At 35.8% G+C, this 16,757-nt stretch overlaps 1 protein-coding gene across 2 annotated transcripts in view; it reads right to left on the bottom strand.

Moving 5' to 3' along the window:
• Positions 1-16,757, bottom strand: part of USP8 (ubiquitin specific peptidase 8) — a 77,292-nt gene that overhangs the window by 11,499 nt on the left and 49,036 nt on the right. For both annotated transcript variants that reach the window (XM_042942047.1, XM_042942048.1), the window contains 2 exons: positions 2,879-3,463; positions 186-272 (listed from right to left, as the gene is read on the bottom strand). In XM_042942047.1, coding sequence (XP_042797981.1) covers positions 186-272; positions 2,879-3,463 — 672 coding nt within the window. The remainder of the gene's footprint in view (positions 1-185; positions 273-2,878; positions 3,464-16,757) is intronic.

The raw sequence follows: 16,757 nt of genomic DNA on the forward strand, positions 1-16,757 counted from the left end.
CCACATCTATTCATTCCCTTTAGTATATAAATGGATCAATATGTAAAAATAAACAAAAAACAGCTATAAAAGATAGCAAAGATTTCCTCAGAAAGTAGATCTTAAGATGGAGGATGACAATATGGTAAAGACAACCATGTGGTTATAATCCATGTTTTCCCCCCACCCAATGAACTACTACTCACTTTGTTCCTTTCAGTGTCTTCTGTATTCTCTCTAAAAGTTCCAGTCTTTAGAATTCCACTTTCTGGTTGTCCTTTAATCTTAACAGGCTGTAAAAATTATTAAAATTTTAAAGGGAAAGAAAACTTTAACTTTCCTCCCATAAAAACTTACCCATCAACCACTAGCTAATACAAGTAAATCCATCCGACTGAAATATAAAAGAAGAAAAAAAGTGACACTTCTGAAAGTTTCTTAGAAAAAAAAAAATTTTTTAAGAGTAGAATCCACACCCAACACAGAGCCCACTGCACGGCCTGAACTCACAACCCTGAGATCAAGACTTGCGCTGAAATCAAGAGTCAGACACTTAATTGACTGAGCTACCCAGGCACCCAAAGTTTATTTAATTTTATTGTCAAAGTATAGATACTTTTATATATATATAGATTTTTTAACGTTTACTTATTTTTGAGAGAGAGAGAAACTGAGCACAAGCAGAGGAGAGGCAAAGAGAGAGGGAGACACAGAATCGAAAGCAGCTCCAGGATCTGGGCTGTCAGCACAGAGCCTGACGCGGGGCTCAAATCCACGAACCATGAGATCATGACCTGAGTCAAAGTTGGTCTCTTAACCGACTGAGCCACCCAGGTGCCCCTCAAAGTATAGATATTTTTAATTAAAGGTGATACAGCCCATGTGGAATTTCCTGACACTAACGGTAAAGAAGAAAAGAAACTGATGAATCAATGGTGGTGGGCTGCAAATCACAGTGGATTGGGAAGCAAGCACTGATTCCTAATACATGATGCTGGTCATCAGTGTATAGTCACCATGGCCTCTTTTGAACACTATCCTTTTATTTTAATCTCATATGATGTTACCTTCGAAGCAGTCATGTTCTCCCAAAATGAACACCCTGAAGAGAATGAAGACATAACAGGAGTTTCATACACAATACTCAAAAGTACAAAACCTATTTTATATCCTCTTGGAACCTATCATGAGTTCCTTAAAAATTCACTTTGGTACACTGGGTGGCTAAGTTGGTTAAGCTTCTGACTCTTGATTTCAGCTCAGTACATGATCTCACGGTTTGAGTTTGAGCCCCATGTCAGGCTCTGCACTGTCAGTGGATCCTTGGGATCCTCTCTCTTCCCCTGCCCCCTCTCTGCCCCTCCCCTGCTCTCTCTCTCTCAAAAATAAATAAACTTAAAATTTTTTCACTTTAATTTTATAGTTCATTTAAAAATTACAGTAAAGTAAAAACTTCTAAATCTTTGTGATAATTTAATAAAATTTATTTAGAATAAATTATATATGTTACCTACTTTTAAAAGGACCATATAATAAATACAATCTTGTTTTCAATGTGTTATATATCACAGGAAATGTCAAAAACTAATGTGATATTCTTGGGGCTACTTAGATTTGCAGGGCTATTTGGCACCTATATAGTAAATGACCCCAGAAATATGAATGCGTTCAGTTCTTTATGACTGCCTATCTCTAAGTGAAGCAAGACAGAAAGGAAGTAGCTTTGGAATCTCACTGAATATGGGCCCTTAGACAAATTATTTAACCTCCAAGTTTCAATTTTATTTGTAAATTAAATATCTCATGGGCTTATCATTAGAAGGATAAGATAACGTACGAAAAATCCTTGGCGTATAGTAACTACTACTAAGTAATATTTAATGAATAATATTAAAATTGGAAGAGCTCAACAAGTCTGAGTTTCCCATAAATAAAGTGAGAATGTTTTAGTACATGAGCTTCATTTCCCTAACTTTTGGTGTTTAGAAGGTTTTTATATGAGTTGTATTTTTGGTAGTTAAGGTTACTAGATTAAGTGTTCCTTGAATAAGTGTGCCATTAATATAAATTGTTATTTTTGCCATATGCCTGAACTGCTGCTTCAAAAGTTATAACGGTAGACATTCTGTAAAGATATAGTATTTTGTCTTCCTTCCAAAGTCATTTTCTACACTACCAAGAACGTTATTTCTATTTACGTGCATACAAAAAGGACTATAACTGTTCCTGCTATTATAAAAACTTATTGTTCAAAAGGGAAAGGCATTGTTAATTGTATAATAGAGGAAAAAAATAAAAAGCACATATGATATTATTAGGTTAAAAAAGAATAACAACAAAAAATTTTCCTCAAAATTATGGGAATGAATTTTGGGGAATAGCCAAGGGCAGAAAAAAAAGCAACATTAATGGGATTATTGCCAATATTACTAATTAGATGAAGCAATAAACAAAAGGACAAAGATGTAACCAAAAAAATCTTTATACACAAAGATAAATGTTGGGCCATTTAGATGTTACTGATTTTGGACATATATGAAACAAATACAAACTCTACTACCATATACGTATTTGGCACCTAACTCCTCTATACTGAGAGGAAGATTATATTTCATTCTAGTCTTCTGATGATCATATATCACATATAAAAATGAAGTATGTAGTTAGTTATCGCAATTGCTAACACATACTGCATTTCATAGACAAAAAAAGCAATTCCATTTCCAGCCAACCAAAAGAATAGGTGAGTAAATGTAGATAGATCAGTATAAATCTATCACCCACTAGAAAATTACTTAAAAGGTCTGCCCTTATCTATAGAATGCTAGTGGTATCATCTTCTTACATATAACATCTTATTTCCCTTACTTGGCAATTTGTACTGTTTGTTTCTGCTTACCTTGCCTGAATTTGAATCTCCTGCCACAGAGGCATGGGGTCCATCTCCCACTGACTTTTTCTGCAGTTCTGGGGTGGGACACCTTTTACCCCTATCTTCTGCAGATTTCTTAGCATCAGTAGTTTCATGTTCACTTTTACTTTGTCTTTTTATTCCTGTTATTTCTCTGCCCCTCTTTGCTGAGGTTTCCTTATCTTCTTTCTTGGCCTGTTCACTTTCTCTCCTTTCCATTTCTTCTTTTGCTTTTTGTTGTTTCTCGGTGATTTCACTTTCTTCAGCTTCTTGTTTCTTTCTGACTTTTTGTTCTTGTTCTTCTCTCCTCAGTTTCTCTTTCTGTTCTTCTTGCTGCTTTTCTCGAAGTTCTTTTTCTTGTTTGTTTTTCTCCATTAGAAGAGCAGTTTCTGCATGAATACGAGCTTTTTCTTCATCTGTTAACATGGCAGTTGGAGGGGGAAATACTGGCTTTGTGGAGCGATCAGGAACAACTTTTCCATCCTGAGAAGACTGTTGCTCGTGATCTTTATTTTCAGATTTTATTCTATGATCTTCAGGCAATTTGACTGCTGGTTTTTTAGTACGATCAACCTATATTAACAAAAACAGAGCCAAGAATATTTTTACCAAAATCCAGGAATGTAACCTCAGTTTTTGAAATCAAGTTGTTATAAAAGAACCATCACCTTTGTGGAGACAACATTTGCCAGAACATCTATTTATAACATTACCCTATGTCAAGATTTCTCAAAAGGCACTTGGCACTTACTTCCTACTTGACTCCATACTTTCAATACACCATGATATGTTCTGTATATGGAAATGGAAGAGTTCACCTAAAACATACCTAAAGTTCCATTTCCACATAACCAATTGCCTATTCAGTATCTCCATGTCAGCGTCTCACATATACACCACAAACCAAGTATGGCCAAAACTGAATACATGCTATTCCCCCTACTAACACTGTCCTTATCTCATGGATGTAACCACTATCCAAACATAGCTCAAACCAGAAAGCTGAGTTCCATATGTCCTCCCCTGCCCTTATGCAGTCTGATGATTTTCTTCCTCTGTCCCTCTCCATCAGCACCAACCAAGTCCATGCCAACATCTCCTCTACACTGTTTCCAATTAGTGGAACTTGTTTAAAATCTTTCTTCCCTCCTAAGATATAAGCTCCAGGAGGGTAAAGACTGTGCCTGATAGACAGTAAATAAATATGCTGTTGAAGGAATGAATAAAATATTCTGTAACAGTTTTCACAACAGTTAAGTTACTAAATACAAATTGAGTTTAATAAACTATCTAAATTCCTGAATTAGTGCGTTAAATGTTTAGTACCTCAATTTAATAGCATATTAATTCTACAAAATTGTTAGAAATGACCCTAACATCATTTCTTTTGAGAGTAAAATTTACTGAAACAAGTATAACTAATAAGAATATCTGCCAATAACAACTTGCATGGTATTCTTACAAAATGAATTGTATGTTTTGCAACTAGAAACTAATACCATAGGAAGATTTTAGTGAAGAAAAAATCATACCTTTGCTCCTCACTTCTCTTTTTACCTCTTTACTTTAAAAATCTATTGTCTTTTTTCTACATTTGAGAATGAAGTGTGAAGAACCACTACAAGGATAAGGATAATCAAAGTTCCATGGAAAGGAACCAAAATAAGTTTCCATCTACATTTTAACAACTTGATCCATTTCCCCCCTAATTTTAAAACCATAACTATGATCATGTTACTTTCACCTTTAAAATTCTTTAATTTTCCTTGTGCCTACAGGATAAAACTCCAATTTGATCCAAGTATCTCTTGATGACTCTTGCCCATCTTTCCAATCTTATCTACTCTCACATTTGCCTGTCTCCAACAGAGAGCTGTGTCCAAGCACGTCAAAACTACTCACTGGTTCCAGAGCATGCTTTGTTCCTTTAGTCACAAAATCTACTTGTCTCTTTCATCCTCAAATCCTATTGAACTCATAGCCCAGATAAAAATACTGCCTCTCTATGAAGATCTCTCTGATACCCTGTCAAAATTTCTCTCCTTGCTCTGTGCTCTGGTGAGTAATTATATTCTGCCTTATACTTTGTCTAATTCTGTACAACTTTCTCCTTCTAAACATCAAACAGAATTCACAGCTTAATCATATCTGTAAACTTTCATGTTGTCTTTCACATAGAAAATCCTCAGAATATGTTAGACAAATCGCACATATCTCAGTCACAAAAGGATTATGGTTCAAATAACATGTTGATTAAGTTTAAAGGAAGTACAATAACATAGGCTTTTTTTTTCAATTTCTTAAATTTATGTTAAGAAAAATTAATCACATACTGTTCAGTCTTAAGATTTGGTCCAAAATATTAAAAGTAGAAGACCTTTAAAAAAAAAAATGAAGAAATAAACCATCTCATTTGATATAAAAAAAGACTAAGTTTTCTATTCATAGCCTATTGTACAAATCAAATGACATCCATTTCAAATATGAAACACTTGAAATATATACGAAAAAAATAAAAATAAATGCTATAAAAAATCTTTTGGAAAAACCATAAGGGAGAATTAGTTTACCTTCCTTTGAGTAAAATGTAGAGAAAAAAAGCTGCATTTTTATTGTAATACACTGGTTATTTAAAATCATTTAAGTAATTATTGTTAAAACATGCCTGCTGCAGAGGAGATCAAGATGGTGGAGTAGAAAGATCTTGAGCTCACCTCCTTCCACAGACACACCAAATTACAACTAAATATAGACAAACTCTCTGAGAATGACCTGAATACTAGTGAAACAGCTCTTTCACAACTAAAAATATAAATAAAAAGCCACATTCAGAGAGGTAGGAGGGGCAGAGACACGGTCTAGCCAGTAGCCACATACATTATGCAGCAATATACAAATGGCAGGAATAATCACAAATGTAAAGGTCCTCCCTGAGGATCGAGGGGTTTAAGTCCCACATTAGGCACCCTTACCCAAGGGGCCTGTATAGGAAGGATGAGCCCCCACAATGTCTGGCTATGAAAATCAATTGGGCTTATCTCCAGGAGAGCCAGAGAGCTACAGGACACAGAGACTCTGCTCTTAAAGGGCCAGCCACAAATTCACTTGTTTTTAGACCCAACAGAGAGGCGACAGTTTGAAAAGCACTGGGGCCATATGTGAAGAAAACTTATTAACTAATTTTAGGGTATATGCAGGAGGGGCAGGGATCTATAGAGACTTTCTCCAGGAATAGAAATGCTGGTAGGCACCACTTCTGATACTCTCCATGTGCCACCATTCACCCCACCTGGTGATCTCCTATGGATCGGCCCCGCCCAATACACATACTTTGCCAGGTACCCATCCAAGGCAGTTCAGGCTCAGCCACACCTGGTGGGCAGCCTAAGCCAAGACAGCAATCCCCCACTCCCCCAAGAAGTTCTGCTGGGGATGGGGGAAGGTGTTAGTTCTGAACAATTGTGATCAGGCCTCTAAGCCATTCAATTCACACCAGGGCACACACAGCCCATAGGAGATACCCCTGAAGTGCCTGCTTCTGATGACCCAGAGGAGACTGTGCATCTTGGCCCCACAGGGTACCTTCTACATTTGAAGGCCACTCCTTCAAAACTGGGAGATGGATCAGAATACACAGAAACACAGAAAGTCAAACAAAATGAGGAGGCAGAGGTAAATGTTCAAAAGAACAAAATGAAACTTCATTAAAAGAACCAGAGATAAGCAATCTATCTGATAAAGAGTTCAAAGTAATGGTCATAATGATGTTCACCAAACTTGGAAGAATGGATGAACATACAAGAACTTTAATAAAGAGGTCGAAAATATAAGAAAGAACAACTCAGAGCTGAAGAATAAAATAACTGAAATGAAAAATACACTAGAAGGAATAACAGCAGATTAAAAGATACAAAAGAACAGATGAGTGATCTGGAAGACAGAGTAGTAGAAATCAAGTTGAACAACAGAAAAATATTTTAAACAAAAAAGGGTAGTTTAAGGTATGACTGGGACAACATCAAATGTACTAATATTTGCATTATGGGGATACCAGAAGGAGAAGGGGAAGAAAACTTATTTGAAAAAATATAACTGAATACTTTATTTTAAAAATTTTTTTTAATTTTTATTTTTTTACATTAAATATAATTTATTGTCAAATTGTTTTCCATACAACACCCAGTGCTCATCCCAACAGATGCCCTTCCTCAATGCCCATCACCCACTTTTCCCTCTCCCAATACTTTCTTAACCTAAAGAAAACAGACAATCCAGGTCCAGGAAGCAGAGAACCCAAAACAAGATGAAACAAAGAGGTGTGCACCAAAACATAGTAATTAACATGTCAAAGGTTAAAGATAAAGGGAATTTTTAAAGAAGCAAAAAGTCACCTATAAGGGAAACCCTATAAGGCTATCAGTTGATCTTTCAGCAGAAACTGAAGGCCAGAAGGGATATATTCAAATTGCTGAATTGAATATATTCAAATTGCACGATATATTCAAATTGCTGAAAGGAAAAGCCTACAACCAATAATACTCTACCTACTAAGGTTATCATTCAGAATTAAAGGAGAGATAAAGAGTTTCCCAGATAAAAGTTAAAAGAGTTCATTATCACTAAAGTAGGCTTACACAGAAGGTTAAAGGGACTTCATTATGTGGAAAAGAAAAGGCCATAACTAGAAGTAAAATTTTATAAGAAAAAATCTTACTGGTAAAAACAAACATAGTAAAGGTAGGGGATCAACCAATTCTAAAACTACTATGAAGATTAAAATGGAAGTAGTAAATTCAAGTATGTTTATAATTGTTGGAGAAATATAAAAATAAAAATGGAAAATGTGTCAGAAATATAAAATGTGTGTGACTGCTATATATTTAAGGTGTTATATATGAACCTAATGGTACAAAACCCAAAAAATTGTACTAGATACACAAAAAATAGAGAAAGGAATCCAAACAAACGTTAGAGAAAGTCATCAAATAACAAGGGAAGATAGCAAAAGAAGAACAAAGAAACAGAAAAGAGCTACATAAACTATCAGAAAAATGTAAAATGGCAAGAAGCACATACCTATCAATAATTACTTTGAATATGAATGGACTAAGTGCTCCAATCAAATACACAGTGTGCCAGAATGAATAAAAATAAATAAGAATCATCTATATGCTCCCTACAAGAGACTTTAGACCTAAAGACAAATACAGATGAAAAGTGAAGGGATAGGGAAAAAAAAAAAGTGAAGGGATTAAAAAAAAAAAAAGCTGGGATAGCAATAGTTTTATCAGACAAAATAGACTTTAAAACAAAGACAGAGACAAGGAAGGGCATTATATGATGATAAAGGGATCAACCCAATGAGAGGATACAATTATAAATATCTATGCACCCATCCTATTTATTTTATTTATCTTTATTTATATTATATATATTTATATTATTATATTATTCACCCATCCTGAATACATACAGCAAATATTAATAAGACATAAAGGAAGAAATTGATCATAATACAATGATAGTAGGGGACTTGAACCATACTTACATCAATGGATAGATTATCCAGACAGAAAATAAACAAGGGAAATAGTAGCTTTGAAGGACACATTAGATCACATTGATCTAACAGACATAGACAGTACATTCCATTTCAAAACAACAGAATACATATTCTTTTCAAGTGTACATGAAATCTTCTCCAGGACAGATCACATGTTAGGCCACAAAACAAGTCTTAATACATTTAGGAAGACTGAAATTATATCAAGCATCTTTTCCAACTGTAACAGTATGAAACTAGAAATCAATTTACAAGAAAAAAATCTGGAAAGAACACAAACATAGAGCAACTAAACAACAAATCGATCAACTAGGAAATCAAAGAGGAAATTAAAAAAATAAATGGAAACAAATGAACATGAAAACACAATGGTCCAAAATTTTTGGGATGCAGCAAAAACAGTTCCAAGAGGGAAGTTTATAGTGATATAGGCCCACATCAAAAAACAAGAAAAATCTCAAATAGAAAAACATCTAACCTTACACCTAAATAAGCTAGAACAAAGCTCAAAACTGGCAGAAGGAAGAAAACAGATCAGAAATAAATGAAATAGTAAAAGAATAATAGAAAAGATCAATGAAATCAAGAGCAGGTTTTTTGAAGATATGAATAAAACTGATAAACCTCTAGTCAGACTCATCAAGAAAACAAGAATGGACTCAAATAAACAAAATCAGAAATGAAGGAGAGGAAATAACAGCTTGACCCCAGGAATACAAAAGATTACAGAAGATTATGGAAAATTATGGAGAGTCTGCATGGCTTAGCTGGTTAAGCATTCAACTCTTTGATTTCAGCTCAGGTCGTGATCTCACAGTTCATGAGATCAAGCCCCATATGTTGGGTTCCGTGTGTTGACAGCAAGGAGCCTGCTTGGAGCCTCTCTCACTTTCTCTCTGCCCCTCCCCCTGCCCATGCTGTTTTCTCTCTCTCACTCTCAAAATAAATAAACAAACTTAAAAAAAATATTATGAAAGCTTATATGCCAACAAATTGGGCAACCTAGGAAAAAAGGATAAATTCCTTGAAGCATCCAATCTTCTAAGACTCACTCAGGAGAACAGAAAATGTGAACAGACTGATTACAGGCATAACTTGTTTTACTGCACTTCACTTTATTTCACTTCACAGATACTGTGTTTTTTAAACATTAAAGGTTTTTGGCAACCGTGAATCAAACAAGGCTATTAGTGCCATTCCTCCAACAGCATCTGCTCACTTCATGTCTCTGTGTCACATTTAGATAATTGTTATACTTCACAAACTTTTTATTATTATTATATTTATTATGGTGATTTGTGACCACTGACCTTTGATGTTACTATTTTAATTGTTTTCTGGTGCCACGAACCACACCTATGTAACTTAGTAAATGTTGTGGGTGTTCTGACTGCTCTATGGACCAGCTGTTCCCCCATCTCTCTCCCTCTCCTATTCCCCAAGACACAATACCAAAATTAGATCAATGAATAAATAACCCTGCAATGGCCTCTTAGTTCAAGTGAAAGGAAGAGTCACGTTTCTATCACTTTAAATCAAAAGCTATACACAATTAAGCTTAATGAGGAAGGCATATCAAAAGCTGTTAGGCCAAAAGCTAGGCCTTATATCAAAAAGCCAAATTGAAAATGCAAAGGAACTCTTCAAAAAATTTTAAAGTGTTAGTTCAGTGAATATACAAATAATAAGAATGTGAAACAGCCTTACTGCTGTTTAGTGGTCTGGACAGAAGACCCTATCAACCACAACACTCCTATAAGCAAAGCCTAAGACGAAATCAACCACAACACTCCTATAAGCAAAGCCTAATTCAGAGCAAGGCCCTAATTCTCTTCAACTCTATGACGGCTACGAGAGGTGAGGAAGCTGCAGGAAAAAAAAAATTGATATTGGCAAAGGTTGGGTCATGAGATTTAAGGAAAGAAGCTGTCTCCATAACATAAAAGTTCAAGGTGAAGGCAGCAGGTGCTAATGTAGAAGCTTCAGCAAGTTATCTAGAAAAATAAGCTAAGATATTAATATAGATGGAACAACCTTCTACCGGACAAGATGCCATCTAGGACTTTCAAAGCTAGAGAGGAGAAGTCAATGCCTGGCTTCAAGGCTTCAGAAGATAGGCTGACTCTCTTATTAAGGGCTAATATAGCTGGTGGCTTTCAGCTGAAGCCAATGCTTATTGACCGTTCCGAAAATCCTAAGACCCTTAAGAATTATGCTAAATCTAATCTGCCTGTGCTCTATCGATGGAACAACAAAGTCTGGATGATAGCACACCTGTTTACAACATGACTTACTGAATATTTTAAGCACACATTGAGGCCTACTATTCAGAAAAAAGACTCCTTCTAAAATATTACTGCTCACTGACAATGTACCTGGTAAACAGAGTTTTGACTGAACGTAAAAAAAGATTAATGTTTTCATGCCTATTAACATTCCATTCTGCAGCCCAGTGATCAAGAAGTCATGGTAACTTTCAAGTCTTACTAAAGAAATTCACTTTGTGAGGCTAGAGCTGCACAGAGAGTGATTCCTACTAACTAGGAAGGTCATTGAAAACCTCTTGGCAAGGATACACCATTCTACATGAAATTAAGAACATTAGTGATTTGTGGAAGGATGTCAAAATTTCAACATTTAACAGGAGTTTGGAAGAAGTTGATCTCAGCCCTCATGGATGACTTTGAAGATTTTAAGACTTAAGTGGTGAAACTAATTGCAAATGTGGTGGAAACAGCAAGAGAACTAGAATTACAAGTGAGCCTGAAGATGTGAACTAGAATTACAAGTGAGCCTGAAGATGTGACTAAACTGCGGCTATCTCGTGAAAAAATTTGAATGGATGAAGAGTTGCTTCTTTTGGATGAGTAAAGAATGTGGTTCCTTAAAATGGAATCTACTGGTGAAGATGATGTGAAGATTGCTGAAATGACAACAAAGAATTTAGAATATAACAAACTTAGTTGATAAAGCAGCAGCAGGGTTTGAGAAAACTAACCCAAATTTTGCAAGAAGTTTTATGCTGGGGAAAATGCTATTAAACGGCATCACATACTACAAAGCAATCATTTGTGAAAGAAAGAGTTAAATGATATGGCAAACTTCATTCTTGTCTTATTTTAAGAAATTGTCAGAGCTACCCCAAACTTTAGCAACCACCCATTATCAATAGTCAGTAGTCATCAACAGTGAGGCAAGACCCTCCACCAGCAAAAAGATTACATCTTCCTGTAATCTCAAATGATGGTTAGCATATTTTAGCAGTAAAATTTTTTAATTAAGACGTGTACATGGTTTTTTTTCAGTCCTAATGCTACTGCACACTTAGTAGACTACAGTATAATCTAATAATCTTTTTTTAAAATATGAAATTTATTGCCAAATTGGTTTCCATACAATACCCAGTGCTCATCCCAAACGGTGCCCTCCTCAATACCCATCACCCACCCCCCTCCCTGCCACCCCCCGTCAACCCTCAGTTTGTTCTGTTTTTAAGAGTCTCTTATGTTTTGGCTCCCTCCCTCTCTAACCTTTTTTATTTTTTATTTTTTCCTTTCCATCCCCCATGGTCTTCTGTTAAGTTTCTCAGGATCCACAGAGTGAAACCATGATTATCTGTCGTTCTCTGTATGACTTATTTCACTTAGCATAACACTCTCCAGTTCCATCCACGTTGCTACTAAAGGCCATATTTCATTCTTTCTCATTGCCACGTAGTATTCCGTTGTGTATACAAACCACAATTTCTTTATCCATTCATCAGTTGATGGACATTTAGGTTCTTTCCATAATTCGGCTATTGCTGAAAGTGCTGCTATAAACATTGGGGTACAAGTGCCCCTGTATATCAGCACTCCTGTATCCCTTGGGTAAATTCCTAGCAGTGCTACTGCTGGGTCATAGGGTAGATCTATTTTTAATTTTTTGAGGAACCTCCACACTGTTTTCCAGAGTGGCTGCACCAGTTTGCATTCCCACCAACAGTGCAAGAGGGTTCCCATTTCTCCACATCCTCTCCAGCATCTATAGTCTCTTGATTTGTTCATTTTGGCCACTCTGACTGGCGTGAGGTGATATCTGAGTGTGGTTTTAATTTTATTTCCCTGATAAGGAGCGACGTTGAGCATCTTTTCATGTGTCTGTTGGCCATGTGGATGTCTTCTTTAGAGAAGTGTCTCTTCATGTTTTCTGCCCATTTCTTCACTGGATTATTTGTTTTTCGGGTGTGGAGTTTGGTGAGCTCTTTACAGATTTTGGATACTAGCCCTTTGTCCGATATGTCATTTGCAAATACCTTTTCCCATTCCGTTGGTTGCCTTTTAGTTTTGTTGACTGTTTCCTTTGCAGTACAGAAGCTTTTTATCTTCATGAGGTCCCAATAGTTCATTTCTGCTTTTAATTCCCTTGCCTTTGGGGATGTGTCAAGTAAGAAATTGCTGCGGCTGAGGTCAGAGAGGTTTTTTCCTGTTCTCTCCTCTAAGGTTTTGATGGTTTCCTGTCTCACATTCAGGTCCTTTATCCATTTTGAGTTTATTTTTGTGAGTGGTGTAAGAAAGTGGTCTAGTTTCATCCTTCTGCATGTTGCTGTCCAGTTCTCCCAGCACCATTTGTTAAAGAGACTGTCTTTTTTCCATTGGATGTTCTTTCCTGCTTTGTCAAAGATTAGTTGGCCATCCTTTTGTGGGTCTAGTTCTGGGGTTTCTATTCTATTCCATTGGTCTATGTGCCTGTTTTTGTGCCAATACCATGCTGTCTTGATGATGACAGCTTTGTAGTAGAGGCTAAAGTCTGGGATTGTGATGCCTCCTGCTTTGGTCTTCTTCTTCAAAATTACTTTGGCTATTCGGGGCCTTTTGTGGTTCCATATGAATTTTAGGATTGCTTGTTCTGGCTTCGAGAAGAATGCTGGTGCGATTTTGATTGGGATTGCATTGAATGTGTAGATAGCTTTGGGTAGTATTGACATTTTGCCAATATTTATTCTTCCAACCCATGAGCACGGAATGTTTTTCCATTTCTTTGTATCTTCTTCAATTTCCTTCATAAGCTTTCTATAGTTTTCAGCATACAGATCTTTTACATCTTTGGTTAGGTTTATTCCTAGGTTATTTTATGCTTCTTGGTGCAATTGTGAATGGGATCAGTTTCTTTATTTGTCTTTCTGTTGCTTCATTATTAGTGTATAAGAATGCAACTGATTTCTGTACATTGATTTTGTATCCTGCGACTTGGCTGAATTCATGCATCAGTTCTAGCAGACTTTGGTGGAGTCTCTCGGGTTTTCCATGTATAATATCATGTCATCTGCAAAAAGTGAAAGCTTGACTTCATCTTTGCCAATTTTGATGCCTTTGATTTCCTTTTGTTGTCTCATTGCTGATGCTAGCACTTCCAACACTATGTTAAACAACAGCGGTGAGAGTGGACATCCCTGTCGTGTTCCTGATCTCAGGGGGAAAGCTCTCAGTTTTTCCCCACTGAGGATGATATTAGCTGTGGGCTTTTCATAAATGGCTTTTATGATGTCTAAGTATGTTCCTTCTATCCTGACTTTCTCGAGGGTTTTTATTAAGAAAGCATGCTGAATTTTGTCAAATGCTTTTTCTGCATCGATTGACAGGATCATATGGTTCTTATCTTTTCTTTTATTAATGTGATGTATCACGTTGATTGATTTGCGAATGTTGAACGAGCCCTGCAGCCCAGGAATGACTCCCACTTGATCATGGTGAATAATTCTTTTTATATGCTGTTGAATTCGATTTGCTAGTATCTTATTGAGAATTTTTGCATCCATATTCATCAGGGATATTGGCCTGCAGTTCTTTTTTGCTGGGTCTCTGGTTTAGCAATCAAAGTAATGCTGGCTTCACAGAATGAGTCTGGAAGTTTTCCTTCCCTTTCTATTTTTTGGAATAGCTTGAGAAGGATAGGTATTTTCTCAGCTTTAAATGTCTGGTAGAATTCCCCTGGGAAGCCATCTGGTCCTGGACTCTTATTTGTTGGGAGATTTTTGATGACTGATTCCATTTCTTTGCTGCTTATGGGTCTGTTCAAGCTTTCTATTTCTTCCTGTTTGAATTTTGGGAAGTGTGTGGGTGCTAAGGAATTTGTCCATTTCTTCCAGGTTGTCCAATTTGTTGCATATAATTTTTCACAGTATTCCCTGATAACTGCTTGTCTTTCTGAGGAAATGGTTGTAATAATTCCTTTTTAATTCATGATCTTATCTATTTCCTCATCTCCCTTTTTTTTTTGAGAAGCCTGGCTAGAGGGTTATCAATTTTGTTTATTTTTTCAAAAAACCAACTCTTGGTTTCACTGATCTGCTCTACAGTTTTTTTAGATTCTATATTGTTTATTTCTGCTCTGATCTTTATTATTTCTGTTCTTCTGCTGGGTTTGGGGTGTCTTTGCTGTTCTATTTCCTTTAGGTGTGCTGTTAGATTTTGAATTTGGGATTTTTCTTGTTTCTTGACACAGGCCTGGATTGCAATGTATGTTCCTCTCAGGACTGCCTTCACTGCATCCCAAAGCGTTTGGATTGTTGTATTTTCATTTTCATTTGTTTCCATATATTTTTAAATTTCTTCTCTAATTGCCTGGTTGACCCATTCATTCTTTATGTAATGATCTTTTATATGAATGGGAAAACCAAAAATTCACTGACTTGCTTTGTTGTGATATACACTTTATTGTGGTGGCCTGGATTTGAATGAACAGCATCTCTGATATACACCTGTACTAGTAATGAAATTGAATCAGTAATCAAAAACTCCCAACAATCCAAATTCCAAGAACAGATAGTTTCACATGTGACTTCTACCAAAGAAGAGTTAATAGCTGTTTTTCTCAAACTATTCCAAGAAATTGAAGAGGAAGGAACGCTTCCAAATTCATTGTGCAAGGCCAGCATTACCCTCATACCAACAGCAGGCAAAAACGCTACAAAAATGAAAATTAGTAACCAATATCCCTGATGAAGTGAGCTGCAAGAATCCTCAACAAAATATCAACAAACTGAATTCAACAGTACATTAAAAGGATCTTGTACTACAACCAAGAGGGATTTATTCCAGGGATACAGGGATGGTTCAATACCTGCAAATCAATTAACCAAATGAAGGATAAAAACCCTATGATCATCTCAGCAGATGTGGAAAAAGCATCTGACAAAATTCATCATCGATTTATGCTATTAACTCTCAACAAACTCAGCATCCATTTATGCTAAAACTCTCAACAAGCTCTCAACATATAAGAAAGTATATAACAAACCCACACCTAACATCATAGTCAATGGTGAAACGCTAAAAGATTTTGCTTTAATAATGAGGATATCTACCCTTAGTACTTTTATTCAACATAGCACTGGAAGTCCTAGCCATAGATAGCAATCAGATGAGAAAAAGAAATAGAACGCATCCAAATTGGTAAGGAAGAAGTAAAACTGGTTCTATCTATAATCACATGACAATCTATGTAGAAAACCCTAGACTTCACCAGAAAACCTATTAGAATAAATGAATTCAATAAAGTTGCAGAATACGAAATCAATATACAGAAATCTGTTGTTTCTATACACTAATCATGAAGCATCACAAAGGGAAATTGAGAAAACTATCCGATTTCCAACCGCATCAGAAAGAATAAAATATTTATGAATAAATTTAATCAAGGAGGTGAAAAACCTATACTCTCATAACTTTAAGACATTGATGAAAGAAACTGAAGAGGAGAAAAATGGAAAGATGTACTGTGCTCATAGATTGGAAGAATTAATATTGTTAAAACATCAATGCTACCCAAAGCAACATACAGATTTAATACAATCTCTATAAAAATACCAATACAATTTTTCACAGAACCAGAACAAAAAAAATCCTGAAATTTGTATGGAACCACAAAAGACTCCCAATAGCCAAAGCAATGTTGACAAAGAAGAACAAAGCTGGAGGTGTTGCAATTCTAGATTCCAAGATATACTACAAAGCTACAGTAATCAGCAATATGGTACTGGCATTAAAAAACAGCTGCACAGATCAATGGAACAGTATAGAGAACTTAGAAATAAATCCACCCTTATATGGTCAATTAATCTATAAGAAAGGAGGCAAGAATATACAATGGGGAAAAGACAATCTCTTCAATAAATGGTGTTGGTAAGACTGAAACGGCTACATGCAAAGAATGAAACTGGACCACACTTTATCAATAAGGAAGTACACTCAAAATGGATTGAAGATGTAGATGTAAGACCTGAAACCATAAAACTCCTAAAAGAAAACATAGGTAGTAAATTCT

This window comes from Panthera leo, chromosome B3 (genome assembly GCF_018350215.1).
Source record: "Panthera leo isolate Ple1 chromosome B3, P.leo_Ple1_pat1.1, whole genome shotgun sequence".
Taxonomy (NCBI): Eukaryota; Metazoa; Chordata; class Mammalia; order Carnivora; family Felidae; genus Panthera; species Panthera leo.